The sequence below is a fragment of the Cynoglossus semilaevis genome, chromosome 5, assembly GCF_000523025.1.
Source record: "Cynoglossus semilaevis isolate Cse_v1.0 chromosome 5, Cse_v1.0, whole genome shotgun sequence".
Taxonomy (NCBI): Eukaryota; Metazoa; Chordata; class Actinopteri; order Pleuronectiformes; family Cynoglossidae; genus Cynoglossus; species Cynoglossus semilaevis.
Window position 1 is genome coordinate 5,723,135 of NC_024311.1, and position 23,153 is coordinate 5,746,287.

Consider the following 23,153-nt stretch of genomic DNA (forward strand, 5'->3'; position numbering starts at 1 on the left):
CTCGTTCTCCACCCTCCCTCTCCTTCCCTTACGTGTAAAACACCACCTTAACAGGAAGTGCGTCACAGCCTTGTCAGAGGGGAGCCTCAGGGGTGAAGCCATCTAAAATTAGAGAGTGTGCAACACATTTGATCAGGCCCTCAAGAAGATGGCACACATGCAGGGAAAATATACACAAACTGTGAGTGTCGTGGTTGTTGTCGTGGAGCTGGGAAAACGTGACGCGCTGCACGTGTCCACTGAGAATGTCTTTCTTCTCCACAGTCAGTTAACTGGTTAGAAACTAGCTGAAATTATCTGTGTGTGTGTGTGTGTGTGTGTGTGTGTGTGAGTGTGTGTGTGTGTATCCCCACTTGTCCTTGCACACATGCGAGGACCTGCATTTTTGTGTGCCAGTAGTTCTTCATTCAGCCTTGGCTCTTAATGCACCATCACCAGATGGGCTCCAGTGTAGTACGCCTGTGTGTGTGTGTGTGTGTGTGTGTAGGGGAGTGTGTGTGTGGATGTGAGGGGAAGGCAGGGGGTATTTTTTTTAAAAAAACCCAAAGCATCAGGCCTTCTATTGTCCTCTTGTCTGTCACCGATGGCTTAGCAGCGGGGTGACACTCACCCTCCAAATCTTAATGAAAAATGAAGGATGGGAGGCAGGGCTTAGTGTCTAATGAAAGCAGTGAAGGCTCCAGCTTTTTACCACGTCCACATTATGTTACTGAAATGCATTTTAAAGCCTGCCTTTTACATTTCACATTCAAACACATCCTCCTTTCTTCTTATCGGCTTGGTAGCGTCACCACTGAGCGTTGGTCTGATTTAGTTTGACGTGACAGATCTGATCATGATCTGAGTAAGGCTGCGATAACACCCCGACAACACCCTCATCCTCTGACCCTTTGTTCTGTGTGCACGCTGACAGCTTCATCACACACTCTCCACTGTGGGAGCTGACTCTATGATAAATCCATCTCCTCCGGCAGCACCACATCTCAGCCTCATCGCTGGGCCTTTTATTTTCTTAGCTCTCGTTTAAACCGTTCGGTCTAATTGCTGGTGTGAATGTCACAACAGCGAACCGCCCTCATTCAATCCCTCAATTTACCCATTACAACAAGAAATTGCGAGCCTCCGAAATTGTAGGCAATTGTGAGCAATTACCTTCCCAGCCGCAGCCATAATCACACACTCGTTCGTTAAGTGAATAGAGAGCTGTTGGCAATATCACTCCCCATTATTGACTTCTAGCAGCATTTATTATACAAAAGGTTAACATCGGTTGAGTTCATCCAATAGATATTGTATTGTTGTGGTGGAGATAAAGTATTGATGCAGGAGAGTTTTAAGATAAGAGACACTTAAGGGCACGTCTGTCAGAGAGAAGGTCAGGCTGCAGACGACACCACCAGGATTTCTATTGCGTCGAAAACGTATCAATATCAATTAAACGTATCGAGCAAATGAATAAAGAAAGACTGAGTGTACTGTATATATTTGTTTTTCACTAACACTAACTATTGAAGCTGCCGAAAGACCAAAGCGAGCAGAGTGAGAGCTGTGGACGTGAGTCAGATGAAGGAGCAGATAATGTCATGATCCTTTGTTCAATCTCTCAGCTCTCCTTTGTTATCTGTCCTTTCTCTCTCTCTCCCTCGTGCTTCTTCTCACCCTGTCACTACTGCAGGGTGACTCAGACACTGCAGAGATAACACATCTGAATAATATACTGGATGACTCACTCGCCCATTGGACACTGAAAAGTTTTTCTTTTTTTTTTTTTCTCTGTGAGTTTGCAAACAGCAGACTGGCAAACACTGGCAGGTTAAGATGAACTTGAACTCCAGCAGAACCTGATGTAACAATCACACTCCTGATCTGGGTTCACCGTGCAGAAGCTCTACAAAAAAAATAATAACAAGCTTACTTTAACGATGTTCACCTCACACTGCCCTGACCACTGCTACAGTCTACACACTCTGGAGGAGACGTCCATTCTCTGCTTCACTAAGAGACATTTTGTATGTGCATTTTTTTCACTCCGTCTGTTGATCCTGTGTCTTTCTGTTTCCTGCTCCTCCAGACTCAGACTTCACCGCACAATGAAAACACAAGATGTGTTTAATTTCAACCATCTATCTATCTATCTATCTATTGCACAATGAAAACACAAGATGTGTTCAATTTCAACCATCTATCTGTCTGTCTGTCTGTCTACTTAATTTCAACCATCTATCCATCCATCTATCTATCTATCTCTCTCTCTGTCTATCCATCTATCCATCCATCATCCATCCATCCATCCATCCATCCATCCATCCATCCATCCATCTCATACATGATTTAGACAGACACACAAAACAGCAATTTCTCAAAAAACATTATACACATCCAAAATAGAAGACAGAGATTTTTATGCTAAACAGAAAGCATTTTGCAACAATAAAATTATCCCAAACCTTTAGCTTTTTTTTCTGGTGTCTATCTTTAACACTTTACATTCAATTCTTGTCTTTTACATTAGGTTTGGTATATTGTCAGTTAGACAAAAAGCAAAGTCTGAGCTATACCAACACCTGGAACACGGGCTTGTTTCTTGAGTTGCATAAACAGGTAAGAAAAAGACAATAAAGAAGAATCTCATATTTTTGTATTTTTTCCACTTTTATCAGAACCCGTACATGTAGGAATAAATGCCTCCAACATGAATTAGCTACTTTCCAGTTTAAAGCATCAACAAATATTTTGTTTAGTTTATCAATGATCATGTTCATATTTTCTATAGTTTCACATATACATATTTGTATTCATCTATATATTGTTACATATAATATACTGACAGATGTAACTCAAACACTGAATACGTCTGTATTACTGTTGCAAATATTCCTGGGCAGCTGCGTGTACTTGTGTCCATGTCCTATTGACGACTGTGCCTCTGTATGTATCTTCAGTGTGTATATGGTTCTGGTTTTTGTTCATGTGTCTTTTGTTTGCATTTTCAAAAACTGAGATGAGTTGCTATGGCGACTGGGACACTTGCAAAAAGAAGTGTGGTTGTCAGGTGATACTACAGTGGCATGAAGCTGAGGCTGAAAGGCTGTGTGTGTGTGTGTGTGTGTGTGTGTGTGTGCAGACTTTGGGTGTTAATGTATGAATCTCTAAGCAACGATGTCCTTTCATTTCATCTTCTGATTCTACCATCAAATAAAACTTACAAAAAAACCCCCCCAAACAACAACAACAACAACAAAACAGAACCCTCAGACGTGAGGCTACGATCTGTCACGTGTTGACAGGGTTAAGCGACTCTCCGGTGATAACACAGCCATTTCGGCCACTCCATCACTTCATAATCATATTACCGTGGTACTCTATTGCTCTCACTCGCTCACAGTAATCTGGTTAAAATCCTGGTGATTGGAGGCATCGTGACAGGGAGACAAATGATCAGAGCAGCTGCCGGTGAAGCCTTCTACTACACATTTGGATTTCTGTTGTTCAAAAAATAGGGTTGAATGAACAATAACAATAAACATGCAAGGACGGACGTGCACTTCAAGAAGCATCCATTCTCCTCTAGTTACCCCAAGGATCAGTGAATTTGCCCACTTACATGTGATTCTATTTTTTTTTCTCTATGAAAAACACTTCACTGTAGCAGCTCTCCTCCTTTTTTAATTCAAGGTGGATTTTCTTTTTTCTCATTTTACTGGTTTGTGATTGAGTAGCTATGCTGCCCTCTAGAGGTTACTTCCAAACACTTCACAGAAACCATTCAGTAGGTTCGGGGGTAATGTACAGTAATTTCCTGGCAGTGATTCCACAGTGGCTCCACATTTAGGGGCTCAGTGTGGCAGGTTGTTTAATTAAAGCAGAGGTTTGCCCTGCAGCCACTGTACTGGCAGCCTGGGCTTAGGTAACAGAATTCATCAGTCATTGACAAGGCTGGCTGACACATTATTTATTAGTCATTTATATGAATGCCTGCGAGCCACACAGCCTGCGACAGACTGTGACAGTTTTAATATTTCGGAGGAATAATGAGCAGTGTAATCACCACAACGCCTCGCGAGGATTTGACTAAATCACAGATTAAAAAACCCTCATCGGACGACGCAGGACCAGAGGTAGAAAAGGTCATTTTTCTTATTATTATCATTTTAAATATATAAATATATGGGGAGATTTTGAATAGATTTAGTCGTAAAATTATTTATATAAAATAAAGGTATTGAAGAATATTTTTAATGTGTCTACTGTGAAAAAAAAAATTCTGATTTTGCATTAGTAAAAAAAAATAAAATTATAATTGTCACCTTAATTTTTCCATTAGGGGATTTGACATGAAACAAACATTAGGTAAAATGTTTTTTACCCTAGAAGCTTCTGTCTCTGAATAAATCTGGCTTTATCTGACAGAATGATAAAACACTTGTAAGTCCCTAATAAGTGTGTCCCCATCTGATAGGCCCGGGGTCCTCTTGACCCTGGGGACCAATTTGACTGGGACACAGCACATGGTGCCCTGTGCTGAATTACCACCCTCCACCCCCTCCACCTCCATCACCCAATGGGGCATAAGAGGAGACTGGATTAGGATTCAGTCGTCTTGGCAACCTGAGATGCCATCTGTCATGAGTGTGCTGATCCTCATCATGTAGCTGGGACTTTGTTTAAATTCAATCACTGCCTCTCTGCCTGAAAGACGTCTCGTCTGAGTGTATTTAACTAGAATAATTTATTCAGTGTGCTCATGTTCAGTGTGAGTCTAAAGATAGACCACATTCAAACTTGGTTGTTATTGGACGGCCGTTCTGCTCGCCCACAGTTGGACAAGACCATCAGCAGCATGGTATGTCAACAGATCAGCTGCTGAGACTAATGACAAGAAGGGGAATAAAGTTGGTATGGTTTTTGAATTTTGTAAAATATTGTCAATAAATAAAACAGGGTTGTTGCTATTGTCATCTCAATAGAAGCATTTCATACCAATTAGGAAGGAAAACAATTTGTTTGGAAATTCATTCATTTTTTAAGATGGTGATACTTTGTTTTATATTTAAACACATTTTTCTAAGGCAGCAGTAACTTGCAAACTTAATCAACACTAAAATAAAAATAAAGACTCCAGCAGGGAATATAAAAAATAACCAGTTGTATTAGAGGCAGCAAAAACAGTTTTTAATATGATAAAAAAAAACCCAAAACAAACTCAAATAAGGAGTTTGTTTGTAGTGAAGGAACTTTGTGAAGAAACAGCAACATCTAGTGGTAAAGTTACATCTCTTATCCAAAGATCTGTCCATGAGGGGATACAATAAAATAAAACAGAACGTTGGAACTTTAGCAGTTATTTAAACATACATTGCTTTTACAGTTGAAAAAAACAGAGTAAAATAAAAAAGTAATTATAAATGAATGCATTTTTTAGTTTTATTTTTTATGTATTTAGAATCATGCATTGAAAACAGCAAAATATTGTATTATCAATTAATTTTGGTCAAAAACAGCACACAATTAAATAGTAAATAAATAATAAAAATGAATCTTATTTTTCAGTTTACGTGGCTGCATGAGTCTAATCCTCCCTCTCATTAATATTCACAGTAACGTAGGGTCAGATGAAAGCCGACCAATGCCGATGAATGAGAGAAAGAGGGAGGGTCTGACAGACATGGTGACATGAGGAACTCATCCCAGGAGACAGGTCTACAAATGAACCAGCAGCCACACCTGGGACTGTGAGGCTGCCCATTCCACCAACAAACCAACACATGGACACGCCCACACACACACGATTAGGGCTAAGCTTTTGCATCGCACACAATCAACAGGGGTCAAGATTCTTCCTTTGTTGTTTTCTTCTCTCTGCCTGGCCCCAGACTATAAAATCAGATGGTGGAATTGATGGAATTTTAATTTGTTTTGTTTTTTTTAAAATCATTTTTCATATCTCATAGAAATGAGCAAGGTTTTAATAAGAGACAAAAAAAAAAAACAAAAACAAACAAAAAAAAAAACAAAAAAACAACAAACTTGAAAACTCCTGTCCCCTGGTGATGTGTGTATTTTACACATCACCAGGGGACAGGAGTTTCCAAGTTTGTTGGGGTTTTTTTTTGTTTGTTTGTTTTTTTCAAGCTTCGTAACTGGTTTTGATTTAGCTCAAGCAGAGCTTTTCCCAAAACTGAAAAAAAATCTTAAAGAAAATTGATTTTACAAATTCTCTGAAAGAAACAACGCTTGTACAAGTTTTTAGACTTAAAATTTTTTTTTCAAAAATTAAGATTTTTCATATTTAAGATGTTGAAGAGTTTTTGTGGTTTACCCTTCATGTATTAATCAGGAAAATATTCCTGAAATTCTTTCTTTAAGGCCCCCTCCTTTAATAAATCTACAAACCCCTGTGTCTATATAAATTATATGTATTACTGCAGAAAAGTGAGACCAGAGTCCTGATTTTAAGTCTTTAAGTGTGTTTGTGTTTTTATGGTGGAGTCAAACCTGCGCTGAGTCGCAGCAAAGTGACGCCTTTAACCTGCAGGCGTTTACAGGAGAGATAGTTTTAAAAGTGACGCCCTGCTGTCTGTCAGGCCGTTGTTCACTGACTTACACTTACACACTCACACACACACTCACACGCTCACACCAACACGTGTCGGAGGTGAACATCTGGATCTCAGTCATGTCTGGATGTGAGTGAGAGGAGCAGGGGAAACTGACAGGAAACTTCATCCGATAAACAGGAGAGTGTTTGGAGGCAGCTGCAGACAGAACAGATAAGTATGTGACGCACGCTCCAAATATTCATTCATACGGTTATTGAATGGCTGATGTTTATATCAGTGATGAAGAAGAGGTGAGGGGCTTCATGGTGGAGGCAAATCTTCTAACAATCATGAATGGCAAACATTCAAATTGCATAACAACTGTGACTGCAGCTATTCATTATTTAAGATTTATGAATAATTCACTTTGTCATTCATTTTGGAACACATGTTTCATTGTTAGAGCATGGTCATAAAAAGTGTCAAATCTAAGCTCAAGATGAAAGGTATCAGTGAAATCTAAAAAACTGACATTAAAAAAATTGAAAACAAATTTGAATCTTTATCTACAGAGTACAGTGAAATTCAAATCCTGCACATTTTTATACAACTAATTCTAGTGTCTGTCTTTTTTGTTCTAAACTTCTTTTCATTCTTTTTTTCCTTCTCTTTTACACGAGTGTAACTTTTTTACTCATCAACTCTAAACCCCAGAAGTCGCTCAGCGAGGACAAACTCTTACGAAGGTCGCTCACTTTTTGTGGGTCGTCAAAATATTAATCAGAAGCTGTTGCTTACTTTTTGAATAATGCAACGGGACAGACAAATACGGTCCAAAAGATTGGCAGGCTGAATAATTAAAACCACTCAACACAGAGTTTGGTCTAGTTTCCCACCAGCGTGTTCTTCAGAGTTGTCGTATGTCACACTCAAGAAGCAAACTTTAGAGGACGGGATATTTGGAGTGAGACAGACAGTGAGACAAACTTCCACATGTGTTTAAAGGTGTTCAGTCTTGGTGTCTGAGACCTGAGTCACTTCATTCATTCTGTGAATGACTTTTTTTCACACTAAAACAATCAATGGAAAGGTGAGTTTTTATTTTCCTGTCAGGCAGGTCATAAACTCTGACCTCTAACCTCAATGGTCCCTTGAGGATACAACGTTTATTTAACCTGGGGACCGGACTAAAGAAAACTGACAGAGAATGTATCTGACCATAATGTGCCCCACAGTTTATTTACTTTTTAATTTCAAAGACAGACCACCGCCGGTGGGACACTACTCTGAGTATTTTTGGAACAATTTTGACAATTAGTGAATGTAGAAATAGTAAAAAATAAATTGTAGAAGGCAGCAAAAATAATTCAATACATTTTTCCCAGAGTAAAAAATAAATTGTAGAAGGCAAAAATAATTCAATACATTTTTCCCAACTTAATAATAAAACCCAATATAATAAAATAAAGCCTAAGGTTAAATGTCTTTGTATTTATTATGGATGGAGGTTTTGTATGTACTCTGTAAAGACTGTAGCCTAAAACACTACGAGAGCATACATTTATTATTTTTGGACTGTTTTACACTTAATTTTTTTTAAATTTTTTTTCATTGTATAGAAGAAAGAATCCTGAACATGAAGTTGTTTTTTTTGTTTTGTGTTTAAATATATCTTCCTAGAAAAATGTCTAATTTAAATGGTTGTAACAAATTGACAAAAACCTCACGTCGTTTGTAGTTCCATGTTGTCCAAATGCACATTTATACTTCAAGTTTCTTCTAATCGCGGCTCATCGTTGAAACTCTGATCAGGGTTTAGTTGATTTGTGATTTCCACAGTTTTCCACCTCCAAACCAGTCACAGCGACTGAGTTCAGTTTTACTACAGAAACCTAAAGGTTGTGAGGAGACTAGAGCACGTCTCACTTGTGCTGAGTAGACAGGGCGAACACATCCCGGGGTCTGTGTCTGTGTCTGTGTCCGTGTGTGAACCACTGTGTATATTTACATACACACACCCTCAGCTTTGCCAGAATATAAAGAGTGCTTGTGTTTGAGAGGTGGGCCAGTGGCTGACCTCTGCATTCCCGTTCCCAGCAGAGTCGTCCTGTAGCGGAGGTGTGATTGTGGCACCTGGATGTTTAGTTAGAGACAGAGGCTCTCATGCCCTGGTGGTCAACCTGTAAACCTGCCTCAAACCTTGGCAGGGAGCCCCTGAGTTTTATACCTTGTCCCAGGTCCGTGTCTGCGTGATGTTTTCACAAAAAGGCCTTTTGACTGCACTCAACAGGTTGTTGACAACATCCTGACATTCGTCTCTGTCAACGTCAGCCTACAATCCACTGACACACACACACACACACATATACGTCCACTGTGAACTGCCCTGTGGCCATGTACTGTTAGTCTGTTCAGGAAGACTGTTTTTGAAATTATTTTAATTTTTGTCATCTAGTTAGATCCCTTGTATTTTGTCAGTCAGAGATCAGGGGTAAATAAAACTGAGTATTGACCCTAAAACTTTTGACCTTTTAGACCTACTTTAGTGAGACTACAAATGTATAGATCTAATGTTCAACACAGAACATTGAACTTCTTGTCTGTGGAATTGTACTTTAAATTATGGTCTGGCCTGCAGGGTGGAAGAGTGACACTGTTTTGGAGTTGCACGTTCTTCTCACGTCCAAAAACATGCTTTCACAGCCCACTCTGCCCCCGATTTGAAACTGGCACAGCAGTAAAAATGACTGATTGTTCTTAAACAGTGTGTTCACTCTGAATGTCCATAACAGCCCTGGATTCTCACCACAATCTACTGTGTTCATAACTCAGACCAACATCGAATGAGTTCCATTTGATTAGCAGTACGTATTTCACTCATTCCCGTGTCTCTGCCTGGGACTGAACTTTATGATAGAGGCCACTCAGGGAGCAGAACAAATGAGCCGTGAAGCAGCAGCAGCAGCAGCAGCAGCGCGGTGGCTCTGGGCTCTGGCCGTAGGTCTTCTAATGCCTGTTTAACTCCTTTGATTAATGGTAGTGCCGTGTGGCTGTTGTTAACCGGTGTGAAGGAGCTGTGAGCTGTTTCTGAGGTAGTTACAACATCATGGCTGGTGCCTCAGTGTATTTCAGTAACAGTACAGGTACTGCTATCTGTGGTACACCAACAAGATTTTTTTTTATATATATACAGAAATGACAGCAAGGCTCTTCTCCAGCTGTTAGATAATATAATTAGTTTCTCATCGTTGACTCTGTGATGCACGCAGGCTGAACCATGGACATCGAAGAAGCAGCGACGGTCAACGGCCTCGAGGGTCCGTCCAGTCCGAGGCACCTGACTGGGTTGGGAATGGACTGTCTCCTCAGCCCAAAGTACAGACACAGTGGACCGGGTCTCACCTGTCCTCAGGAGTACAGCCAGTGGCTTCCATACCGCCACGACGCAAGTCTGCTGCCCATGAAGGAAGACCTGGCCTGGTGGCTGAACAGCACCATGGGTAAGGAGATCATCTTCTCAAACCCCGTTCTTTTCATTACGATAATGCCATAAACAGCACGGAGCTTCCATTTGTGCCAGATATATTTGATTCACAAAACACTTGGAGTAGAAACCCACGGTCACATTGTACACACATCCATTAACCTACTTACAGCAACTCCTTGGAGTGCCTCTCCATTAGAGGAGCGGCGGCGGCCGAGAGAAGAAAAGAGGGAAAGCTTCTTTACTGCATTGTGAAGGAAACATGAAAGACCCACGCATGTCTCGACCTGTTGGTGGGGTCGTCTATAGACTGACAAGACGCCGACAGAAAACTGTTCATCCGTACGACACAAATACATCAGTCATATCACAGAGAATAAGATGGGTTTAGGATGAGGCCATAGTAACTCACACAAGGATCTTTATTTTATTAATAAAATGGCAAACGCTGGAAAGCTTCTTTACTGCATTGTGAAGGAAACATGAAAGACCCACGCATGTCTCGACCTGTTGGTGGGGTCGTCTATAGACTGACAAGACGCCGACAGAAAACTGTTCATCCGTACGACACAAATACATCAGTCATATCACAGAGAATAAGATGGGTTTAGGATGAGGCCATAGTAACTCACACAAGGATCTTTATTTTATTAATAAAATGGCAAACGCTTTGACCGAGAAACTGTTGTCTAGTAGAGACAGACAGTGAATGAGGTCAAGAAACAAGAAAAGATCAATATATCAATATCATATTAATATAGTAATCACAACATTAGCCTTAAATTAAACACAATATATTTAATGAATGATATTGTCGTGAACTCAAGAATAAGTTTATACAATTTTAAATTCAACAATTCAACCCAAGATTTTTTTTTCTCTTTAGACCTTCACTTCATATCACTTGGTAAAAATGATGCAAAAATATGAAATTGCGGAGTATTTCTTTTTTATCAGCTGCAGACAACAATAATTACAACCCACAGTTTCCTCTTAAGATTTTTTGACACTCCTGTCCTGTCTCGTGCACGTGCGTTTTCTGCCCAGGTGCTGACGTCACAGCAGAAACTCTGATGGACAAGTTGGACAACGGTGTCGTCCTCTGTCAGCTGGCACAGCTGCTGCAGGACAAGATGATGTGTGCCAACAATGGCAAGGTACTGGAACACACACACACACGTGTGCACCCAAATTATTACAAAGAACTCTGGAACACAAAGATACCGAATGAATTCATGTCTGTATGAACCACAAACTAAATTTCCTGAACAAAAAGCTCACGTTGGTTTTAACCTGAAGTAAGAACTTGTCTGTGTTTCCTCGACTCACAGTCTTTCATAAGGAGAGTGATCCACTGGCGAGCCGATGCGACCTCTGGATCTTTTTTCGCCCGAGACAACACTGCCAACTTCCTGTACTGGTGTCGAAAGATCGGCCTTGATGAGGCTTATCTTTTCGAATCAGAAGATTTAGGTGAGTGAAGAACAGCACTCTGTCATATGTTTAAGATAAATTTAAACCACAGTTAGTTAGTTCGAAGTAATACGAATTTTATTTGGTGTTAAATTCGTTTTTCCTCAATTTCTTTAATACACGTTTTTGTTTGTTGTAGCAAAATCTGCTTTAATCTTGTCCTGCTAGCTGACACTTTTAAGACACGATGATCAACATGAATATTAGTGAACGCATTTACTACACTTAAAATAACAAAGTACTGCACATAAACTGGCCGTCATGATGCCTGTTACAGAGTCACCAATCATAAAACTTACAAATGAAAAAAAAAAAAGTTTCCACCTGGGCATGTCTGTGCAACGCTGCCGTTGCATGAGAATGCTAACGTGCAGGTAAATCCCCAACAACAATACGTCCTCCCTGCAGGCACACTGAAGCACTTCATCTGACTAATTAAATGACAGGGAGAGTAAAGTCACTTTACTTCAAGCTTCAGTCAATTGTGACAGTGATTCAGAGGCGGCAGCGACACACAAGGAGAAAAACGCACACAGATTTAGTCCGTGAACAAAGGCATCAAATCTAACATTTTAAAAATAAAAAAAAGGCATCAAATCTAACATTTTAAAAACAATGAACAGGACTTGTAAAAAACAAAATAGTTTTACTGCAGTTCCAATTCCAGACAGCAGGGACAACTCCTTTATCTCTCCTACCCTGATGCCCTCAGCTGCAGCACTCAGGCCCACAGGAATTTTTATTTAGCTTCAAAGACGGAGGTGCACAATAGACACGCAGCACTTCCTGTCTTTAAACTGCATCACCTGTTGGTTTCTGTTTATCTCTGGCTGCATCCTTCCGTTAAGATGTGTAACTGTTTTGTTTTCTGTCCTTCCACCCGTCTGTCTGTCTCTCTTTTAATGTCTGTGATGCCTGAAGTCCTCCACAAGCAGCCCAGAGAGGTGTGTCTGTGTCTGATGGAGCTGGGACGTATGGCAGCCGGGTAACTCCAAATTACTCTGCAATCTTCTCAGCCCTTTCCCCCGAAACATCCATCACATTTATGTAGTCTGGGTTTAGGATAGAAATTACAGGCATTATATATTTCTAAAAAATGCTTATTTTTTTCTATTTTTAACCTGACACAAAGTTTACATTCACAATAAAAATAAAGAAATCTGTTCATTTCAGTCAATAAGAAAATAATATCCTCAAAAAAGGAAAGGTGAAAGGGCAAACAACAAGCCAAGAAGATCAAGAGATCAAGACTTCCACAACTAAAAATAATCATAGGAACAGCACAATATATTGTCAACTTAACTTTGGTTTAACATCTTTTAAAGTCACTTCTTCGGTTCACATTTGGTTAAGTTTTCTTCTTCTATTTTTTACCTTCAGCCCGACAGCTTACGACTTCTTTCACTTCTTTGTTTTATTTTATTTTTAATCGGTGGTTCTCAAACTGTGGTACGCGTACCACTGGTGGTACATGAGCGCTCTCTAGTGGTACGCGAGAAAATTCATATTTTCACATTTACATTTTCAATTGAATAAATCTGAAACATACCATGAACAATTAATACAACATTTAAACTTTTCTAAACATCTCTCCTGTGGTGGAAGCTAACAGTGAAGGCCTCTGCTGCTGTATTCTAATGTTGGTCATCATGGTGGTACTCTGAGAGCTCCATGTTTTCACAGGTAAAACAGAGTATAAAAAGGTTGAGAACTGCTGTTTTAAATAGAAATAAACCAATTTTCAAAAGTACAATTCAAATAAAATCATAATTAACAGTGTAACATAATGTTAGGTGTGGCCATGCGCTTATTTGTGTCTCTCTCTGCAGGTACGGAGTGGAGCCTCCAGGGCTGGTGAAGTTGGAGAGAGAGCTAGAGAAGGAGAGGGAGGAGGCAGGGTGCTTATCTCCGTCGTCCCCTCTCCCCCTCTCTTTTTTCCCCCCTTCACCATCACCCTCCCCTTCACAGGCACATCCGCCCCCAGCTCCCTCTTCTTCACCATCACCTCCTCCCCCTCCTCCTCCTCCTCTTCCTCCTCCTCCACCTGTGGCCACAAACCCGATCATAACCTCTCTGTCTGAACCCGTTGTCTCTGATCTTCCATCAGCCACAACAAACGCAGCACCTACGTGTCCGTCACTCCCTCCTCACTCCTCCGTCTCCTCATCTCACCCCTGCACCACCACCGTTTCAACACAAACACCTTTGTTTTCTCCTCCTAATACACCTGCTGGAACACCACCGTCAGCGCCCCCACCAGGACAAACCCTGGTATCTGCCAAAGCCCCTGCACTTCCCAGCTCGCCACCTGCGGCCACGACTCCACGGTCCTCAGGGAAGTTCACCAAGAGAAAAAGCACAGGCACCAACAACGTTTTGGACAACATTGTATGTACCTAAAAAATTAAATCCTGATAACTATTAATATGGATATCCAAATATACAGAATACACAGCATGTACTCTTTATGTGTTGCAGGTAAGAAACATCATTGAAAACCCTCCCTGCAGCTGCTCCACCAGGTTTGTGGTTGAGAAACAACCCAAAGGCTGTTATCGTGTCGGGGACAAAGTTCTTTACATCCGGGTGAGTGTGTTTATCAGAACTCTGTCTTCTGTCTGTGGACATACAACCGTCTTCATCTTCATCATGTGTGTCTGGGGTAGACAGGTAAATAAGAACTCAAAATCCTGGCTCAGGGCAAAAGGTGTCCTAAAGTAAGTTGTGGTTTTATTTTGTAAAAAAAACAAAAACAAAAACAGATCCATGACTGTATGTTAAAATCATCCACACGTTGACTCCAAATATGACAAACTCCTCCTGTCTCACTGACATAAACTAAAAAGCTCTCAAGCTCATCAAACACGTGATTGTTGGCCCAGCGACAGATATGAAGAGCTGTGAATGTACCAGGGCCACTAATTAATGTTCGAGTCAGCGGCGTCACAGCCATTGTGGATGGAGATGTCTGAGCCTCTCAGTCTTTCTGAGTCACGCCCCCACCTGTGTGCTCTCCTCTACAAAGGCTGCAGGAATGGCCTTCTGGGAAACTGGAGTTGCTTGGCAACCAATGGCCGGGATGAGTCCGAGCTGATAATAATGTTAGGCACATGGACGTGCGGTGGAGAGTTCAGACCTAAAGGGAAAAACAAACATGGCTCTTCAAAGACGTGACTGCAGCGTGCAGTTTTAAATGGCAGCTCTGAATCTTTGTACTGTAATGGGGAGTGGCTATGGACGAATGCTCTGTTCTGCTGAGGGAAAAGGTTGAATGCAAAAAAGTATTCTTGTCAATAAATGTATCATCCATAAATCCATTAATGAATACATTGTAAATGTATAATAAATAATATCATTATTTATAACATCCATAAATCCATTAATGAATACATTCATGCAGTAAATTAATAACAGAGCATCTCTAGGTTGCATGGGTTAATAATGAGTCGGGTTACAATCTATTATCTTCTCCTCTCCAATAACCATAAAAGGCAGTGTCGCAGCTCTGGTCCCTAACAGGTCAGTGCTTCGAGCCCATTTACTGTGGCGTTAATGTCATTGAAAAGCTCATTGATGCAACACTCCCTAAACAGGTAATCAATGCTGTCAGTGTGTGTTAACCGGCCAAAGAGTTACGTCTATATTTGGAAGTGCTGACAGACGGAATATTTATTACTGCCCATTTAGTGAAGAATGCTCAACTTCGTGTCCAGGAACATCTGTTTTTCTGCAGCACACCTGTCAATCACACACGAGACACACACGTCCGAACACCTCGTCAGACCATAACCAGGACGTGAGGTTGTGAAAATCACTCTGTGTTCTTACCTCGTTTTACGTCTGTGTATATTCTGCACGGGTGGTTTCACTGACAAACTCAGTTCTGTTGGGTGAACAAGGGAATTTGGACTCTGTGCTGGACAGTTGAAATGGTTTTCTCAGTTATGCAGAATATTTCTAAGACTGTCCTGCTGATAATCCTGTCTGAGCATTATCAGAAATGATAGTAATTTATATAAAATATCCAAAATAAAAATACAATAAAATAAATGCCTTACTCTTGAAAGGCATTTATAATGTAACATATTTAAAATACTGTAGGTAGCAACATGTACACTCACCAGCAGCTTCCATTCTTCGTGCTTATGGACAGACATTTGTCATCACTCCCTAAAACTCTTCACAATGATTGTGGACAATGAAGATGCAGTCCTGAATCCAATATTATTCTATTCGGAGAAGAATTATTTATTATTATTTATCATTATTTTGAATAATAATAATTCAAATAATCCAATCACCATGTTTCAGTTACACTAAACGGGGCATTTTTAACAGGTGAGGTTTACAGATTCTCTTTCCTTCCTCCTCGGCACTGATGAGGAAACAAACCTCGGTGTGTTAGAGGCGAGCAGCGGCTCATCTACCCTGACTCCGTCCATTACCTTTTAGCTCACAGCTGCCGCCGTGTGTGTTCATGGAAACACACTTTAAAGCTCAATTAGCATCTAGCATGATAACCCACGTGCTGCTCCTGGTGGTGAGTGCTGTTCAGTGAGTGCAGACCTTTTTAAAAAGCAGAAACTATTGATTACACAGACAAAGTCATTAGTGCGGGGTTTTAATCAGACAGCCTTGTTAATGAGCCACTGAGCATGACCGCCCCCCTACTCATGTGTGAACTTTCACCCCCACTGCACCCCCGCCCCTCCCCAAACGTCTCTACTCCCTATGGAGACTATTCAATCACACTGGCTCTAGAGTGCTACGTGGTTCTTTGTGCTTAAAAAAAGGCTTTGCCTTTCCCCCCCCCCTGCACACAATTAGACTCTCTTCCAGCTTTTTTTACCAGGAGTGCAGTCTGTGGAGGGGAAAGGAAGAGACATTTGTGCTAACAGCACTTAGCATCTTTCTATCCATCAGTCTATATACAAGATAAACCTAGAACTTCTCATTTCTACGGTTAAATTCAATTCAAAATAATATTGACTGATAAAAATCTCCACGTTTCAAGTTTTCTTTAAAGAAATGAAGTCTTACTTTTTCTGAAAACTGACCATTGATAAGAAATGTGCAGCTTTTTTCAGGTGTTCTGTAGCAGTGGCTCCAATAGAGCTGCAGGAGCTCTACTTTGTAGCTGACCCTGACCTCTGACCTACACAGGTGCAGGGGGAAATATATGACTTGTTCCCTTGTCGTTCCCTTGTTGTTTTGGTAGCACAAACGGTTTGTAAAAAAAAAAAAAAAGCTAAATTGCTAACATTAGGTTTGTAACTATTTTTTTAAATTATGCATGCTTAATATTATTATTTAGTTTACATTTATTGTCAATTTTATAACACCAACAGCAATTGTCAGTTTCGGCATTAAAAATACTTAATCAAATTTATATGTTAATACATCAAATTCCTCAAAAAATCAGTTTGACTTCTGTATTTGCTGCTGTATAATTTAGTTGCAGCTACAGCTCACAGACAGATACAGACAGTAAACCGTCTGTATCTGTATCGTTTTACCTCCATCCTCGAAAAACAACAACAATCTGTCAAATGTCAAATTTAAATTCCTAATTCATCATCATCACTTAATCAGTCTGCTGTGGAAAACTCACTGAGTTTGATTTATCTCTCTAAACCAGAACACAGCTGCAAAACACTTGGGTGGTGATTTATAGCAAGAAGAAAACATTAAAACAAAAAACAAAACAAAAAAACAGCACACAGTGAAACGACTACACATTGTTTTATTTATGAAGGAATAACTCAGGCTCAGTCAACTGAGTCAGCAACAAAGACAACAGAAGTGCATCACAAGATCAGAATTTGTTTTTAAAATGTACAACACCAGGATATGGTAACATTGATTGTTACCTCCTGTAACGTGTTGTGAGCTCCACTGTGTTCAGGCCCAGGTCTGGACACGGTGCATGGAAATCATGACCTTTGCATTCAGTGCATATGAATGACTTCTTTTCTCTATAAATACACCCAAAGAACTGACTGTACCCGAGAAAGCAGGTTTCTGCACTGGCTAAAGCATGCCTCCTACTGGCGAGCCATTGAAATACTCCTCCTTCCTAAGTATACTCATGCATCTTTCAACACGAGAGGAGAAAAGAGGAAGGGAGAGGGGGAATCAATGGAGCTGCCACGGAGGACACAGGGGAATCCAGACGGTGGTTTATGGGCTGCAGACGAAGCACACTTTGTACAGAGACCAGAAGGGGGAGGAGGGGGGGAGTGCAGAAGGGCGAGGGGTAAGAGGAGTAGGATAGGAGGCTTTTGTAGAGACAGAAATAAAAGGAGTCTGTCTGACAAAAAAAGGGAATGGTGATAACAGGCGACCAGGACACATGACATTTAAAAAAAAAAAAGTAGGTAGAATAAAATAGGAGTGAAGGATAGAGCAACATCTACTGGTGAATCTTTCCAACATGTTGGAGAACATAAGGAAACCTTCAGTTAGAATGGAAACACAAACATGAAGTTAAAAAAATAATAAAATAAAGTAAAATAAACAATAAATAAATAATTGAAAAACAAATATTTTTTTTCTAAAAGTATTTTCAAAAACTCATTGTTTTTAATATAATAATAAGTGTGTTCCATAGTGTAGCAGTTCTCACACTTCTCTTACACCAGCTGCCTTACAAGCAGAAGGTTTTGGGTTTGAGCCCCAGTGGACCCACGTGCCTAATGGCGCCTCCAGTGGCAGCCTGTGTGGATTGCAAAGACTCCCACTGCACATTTCCCCTATGTGGGATAAAATTCGTAAATGTATTTTTTTTTTCCCTTTTAGTTTTATTTTGAATTTATTTTACAAATGCAGGGGCAGTTATAACTGTGAATATTGAAAAGTCAATCACTTCTGAAACAAAGCTGTTAATAATTTCATGGTAGGGTAAGATACATATTATTAATCCTGATATGATTTAGATTTGAGAATGAGTATCTAATAGTACCCCTCCCTCGTGTCTGACGGGGACGATGCTTTACCAGGATGTCAGACTTGACCTCTTGTCGACCTTTACATTTTAATCTTCAGGCTGACAGTGGAGACAGACCTTGGCTGCCCCCTCCTGCGACACTGCCTGTGTGCACGTGCTTGTGCCATTGATTCATTCTCTCCTCTTATACACAGCACAGCAACACATCTCTCCCCACGCGAGAGGTGGAGATTGAGCTTGTATTATCACCGTCTTAATGGCTGCGTAATGAAGGGTTTTGTGGAGATAAGGCGGCAGGGATAGGTGGGACAACAGGGTGTGGGGGGAAACTGGGGGGTACACGGCCAGCTTTGTAAGACATGCTGGGAATGTTAATGTCTCCTGGGAGATGAGGGTCTGAGGCAAACTCAAATTTCAATTTCTACTTCCATTTTTTTTTCTAGGATTTTATCTTATGGCAGCGGTTGCCATGGCAGCAGACGGTTTTTAGCTTTATATGACGAATGTGGTGGACAGTAAAGGTGACGTCTAAATTTAGAAGACACTAAAAGTTCAGTCATTATTAGTATTTATTTTAAAATTAGACTAATAAGCTGGTTTTTGTTTGCATGTTTTTTCCACACTGCTCATGCCTGTGTGCGTGTGTGCGTGTATTCATGTGTGGATTACTCCCTGTGAGCTCAGCTGGTGCCACATGCTGTTGTTTAATTTGATTTAATGAGATTTTGACAAAGAGGGATAATTTGCTGAGCCGAGCCCACCAGTAGGGGGAGGCTGGTTATAATGGTGTTAGTATGTGTTTGTGTATGTGTGTGTAAGTTTGTCATTTTTCAAGAAAATTCAAAGTTCTTTTATACAAGTTAAGAATGTATTTTACAAATTTACTGGCTGAAACACACTGCAGTCAGAAAACACATTTTCCTGTCAACTTAAATACAATACTGTGGTATAAATGATAAGTCTTCCTGATCTAAGAACCGCCTGTGAACTCTTGTAACTGGAACAATAGGCAACATCTGAAAATGTGTGAGCGTTTTTAAGAGCTGTAACTTCAGTTTAGCTCTTGTGGTTTTCTTCTACTGTAATTGGATAATAAGAAGTCTGATCTGCACAACATTTTTAAACAATTTAACACAGTGGTTCTCAAACTGTGGTACGTGTACCACCAGTGGTACGTGAGCGATCTCTAGTGGTACGCAGGGAAAATTTATATTTTCAATTGAATAAAGCTGAAACATACCATGCACAATTAATACAACATTTAGAAAAAAATGTATATCTACTTGTGAGATTATGAATTAGGATGTCTGTTCTTTTTATTTATTTACTTGCAATGTAAGTCTGTTGCTCACGTAAGCAGAGGCAGCATGGAATCATGGGATCACTTGCAAGTTGAACGTGGAACGAGCAGGGGGATTCTAATGTTGGTCATCATGGTGGGACTCAGAGAGCTCAGTGTTTTCTCAGGTGGTACAGAGTATAGAAAGTTTGAGAACCACTGCTTTAACACATTTGCTTCTGACTCCAAATCCCTCCACAACTACAACATAGTGATAACCCAACGTCAGCTGTTGATCTATGTCCAGTGGAGAGGTTTAAAGTCCTATTTTGTCATATTATATCTTTGAATTTGTAGGTGGTGCAGTCTCTACCTTCTGACATTTACCCCATCTGGTGTCACATTTACAGATGCTGAATGAGCGGCATGTGATGGTGCGTGTAGGTGGAGGCTGGGAGACCTTTATTAGTTATCTGGAGAAACATGACCCCTGCAGAGGAGGAGGAGGAGGCCTTACTGGCAGACCAGAGGTCAAGGTCTGCAGGCTAAAGGCAAAACCCCCCACTTTAAACATCTCTTCACCTGACAGCTACATGGTGGTGGGCGCCCATTACAGAGGCAAAAAGTAGACACTAATTCATTTGAAACTGGTTTTCAGTAACCTGGACTGAGGACACTGACTGATGTAAAGCTGTGTACGAGTCATAGGCTAAAAATCATCTGTGTTTAACTGCTATAACTTTGACACTTGGCCTGGAGATGAAACCTCAGATATTATAGGTCTACAAAACAATTTCTACAAAAGAAAAATTAATCATCAATTTGGTTTTTTTTGGGAGAACAAAAAAGACCTGGTTTGACATCATTCATCTTTATCAGAATGGAGTGCAGGTTAACAATTACACGGTCCAAAGACCAGAGCTGATCAGAAATGTTCTTCTCTTCATGAAGACATGGTACAAAAAAGTCATCAGGTCAGATAAAATTCATACAATTACCATTAATACTAGAGAGAATTTTGTAGCAATTCCACTTGGTTTTAAAGCATCATTATAACAATAATTACTTCACTTTGGTGAAACATTAAAAATTGTGATGGTAAAAGTGTCACTAAAGAAAACAATATTGTAAATTTTTGGTTAATGTAAACATAATATTCATCTGATTATTATATGAATACATATATATAATGGGGGTTTTAACCTGCTTTTGATTGAATACAAAATACACTTTCAGTATGTCTCGATTAGTGGGCAGAAACTTTGTCAGATGTGGCTTGCTTCACTCACACATGTTAACATGCTGAAAAAGAAACCACAACCAATAACAGGATGTTGTATTCTGACAGGTTCAGTCTGATTGTCTTTGTCTGCTATTGTCAATCAATTTTAAAAATGTGACATTCTCTCCTGTCAGAGGTTTAGATATAACAATATTTACAGATTTTGGTCCTTAATGTATTTCAGGGGAGTGACGTTGTATGGTTATCGTAACTTGCAGAATTGTGACATGTACATCTTCCTGCTTTTGCTTTAATTTGAATTGTTTTTTAGTCTAATCAAAGAGCTCTGTTTTTATATCAACATAAGAATATATAAATATATATTCTAGCTCTAAATTTGGAGGTTACTGAATTTTGCCAGTAATTGTTTGGCATGTTTTCTTCAGGAGAGTATAGGAAAAGTTTCATATGAGAATGATTCTAGGTTTTGAGTTTTGGTGAAATATATTATATCTTCTGTTTACAATGAAAAGTACGTATTTTACAAAGTTTTGATATTAGTGAGAATTTGTAAAAGGAAACACAGTGCCAAAGGTTTTTACACTAAGTCCATCACAGCATTGTCATTGTTTACTATTGTTTTTAAATGTATGATTAACGTCATTTGAAAACAGTATCGAGAATTAAAAAATGTTTTTTTTACAAGCACTTTGTTCAAAGCAGAAAGTTTTGAAGATTTTAAGTCTTTATTTATTCTTAGTTATTTCTCCCTTACAGCTACTAATTAAATTAAACTTCTTTATTACTCATATTATATCGATGTGTTAAAACCATTGTATTGGACTCCTGAATATCCTTAGCTGCAGACCCCATGCCACCGAAAAGAGGCAAACCTAATAAAAAATCAATGTCAGTTTAAGGCCACACTCACAACTAAGACAGTACTTCTCAAAGAGTGCGGCAGGTGTGAGGTGCCAGCGGGTGAGGATGCTGAGGCAGGAGAGCCTTTTCAATGGAATATAGTACTCTGGACACAAGTGTGCTGCTGCTGTAATTCTTGAATCCTAAACAAGCCTCAAGTCACTAGGTGGCAGCAACTTATACAGTGATTTGTACAGATAAAAAAATAAAAAGAAGTATCAGGTTCTCAATAGTTTTTCAATTAAGGTGGAGTGAGTGTCCCATAGGGGGCATGAGAGAAAATAATTCGGAACCACTTTCAGCAAATTTCAAATTTATCTTGGTCAGATGTTAAAAATTATGATTTTTTTTTTTGGCAAAAATATTTTCAACATTTTTTCTTGTCTACATGTTTCTCGTCAAATTAGAGACTTTAGAGATTTTTTTTAAACAATTTTTTTCTGGACTTTTTGGTCAAATGAAGAAAAATATAAGATTTTCTTGAAATCGTATTTTGTCTAAATGTTTCTCATAAAATAACAGCATTTAAAGAAATTTTAGTATCATTTATTTAGGATTTATTCAGCATAATCATAATTTGGCTTGTTATTTATGGTGAGATTAAAAAAATGATCACTTTTTGGCAAAATAATTTTATCTTGTCCACATGTTTCTCATCAAATTATACCTATTTAAGAAAATCATTAGAATTTTTTTGTGTTTGGAATTTTTAGGTAAAACCCTAATTTAGCATTCTCATGAAATCATTAGTAAACACTTGACCTAAATCATTTGTGCTAAAACTCCAAAACTATTATATCTGAACATTTCCAAAAACAATTCTCAGAAAATGCTTTAAAATGCCTTAAAACATGCTGCCAAGTGAATATTTTGTGCTGAAAAAAAAAAAAAAATCTGACAACAACACCATAAATGTCTCTGTGGCGCAATTGGTTAGCGCATTCCACTGTAACCTAAAGGTTGGTGGTTGGAGCAACAATGGACGTTTAAATTCTTAAAATGAACGGTTATGTCTAAACACATGCTGCCAAGATAATGATTTGTTCTAAAACCTGCAAAAACCATTTTTATGAATATTTCAAAGTATCACCAAAACATGCCTTGCCTTATATCACGAAAAAATGTAAAAAAAAAGTCCAGAAAAGCCTCAAAATGAAAGTTTATGCCACAAAACATGCTGCCAAATGAATAATTAGTGCTAAAAACTCCAAAAAATATTTTTTATGAATATTTCAAAACTAACCCAAAACATGCCTTACCACTGGAAAAATCGCAAAAAATAAAAAGTC

General features: G+C 39.4%; 1 protein-coding gene across 1 annotated transcript; it reads left to right on the forward strand.

Annotated features, from left to right (window-relative positions):
• Positions 1 to 9,615: 9,615 nt before the first annotated feature.
• Positions 9,616 to 20,614, forward strand: LOC103378778 (growth arrest-specific protein 2-like). The gene is made up of 7 exons (XM_008310105.3): positions 9,616 to 10,039; positions 11,071 to 11,180; positions 11,355 to 11,496; positions 12,418 to 12,481; positions 13,326 to 13,884; positions 13,975 to 14,082; positions 20,132 to 20,614. Exons 1-7 carry the CDS (start codon positions 9,817 to 9,819, stop codon positions 20,348 to 20,350), a joined length of 1,425 nt encoding a protein of 474 aa, XP_008308327.2. The 5' UTR covers positions 9,616 to 9,816; the 3' UTR covers positions 20,351 to 20,614.
• The last annotated feature ends 2,539 nt before the right edge of the window (positions 20,615 to 23,153 follow it).

Coding starts and splice junctions, on each gene's coding strand:
- LOC103378778 (XM_008310105.3), top strand. CDS start 9,817: ATGGACATCGAAGAAGCAGCGACGGTCAACGGCCTCGAGGGTCCGTCC. Junction 13,885..13,974: donor ACAACGTTTTGGACAACATT/GTATGTACCTAA, acceptor TATGTGTTGCAG/GTAAGAAACATCATTGAAAA. Junction 14,083..20,131: donor ACAAAGTTCTTTACATCCGG/GTGAGTGTGTTT, acceptor TCACATTTACAG/ATGCTGAATGAGCGGCATGT.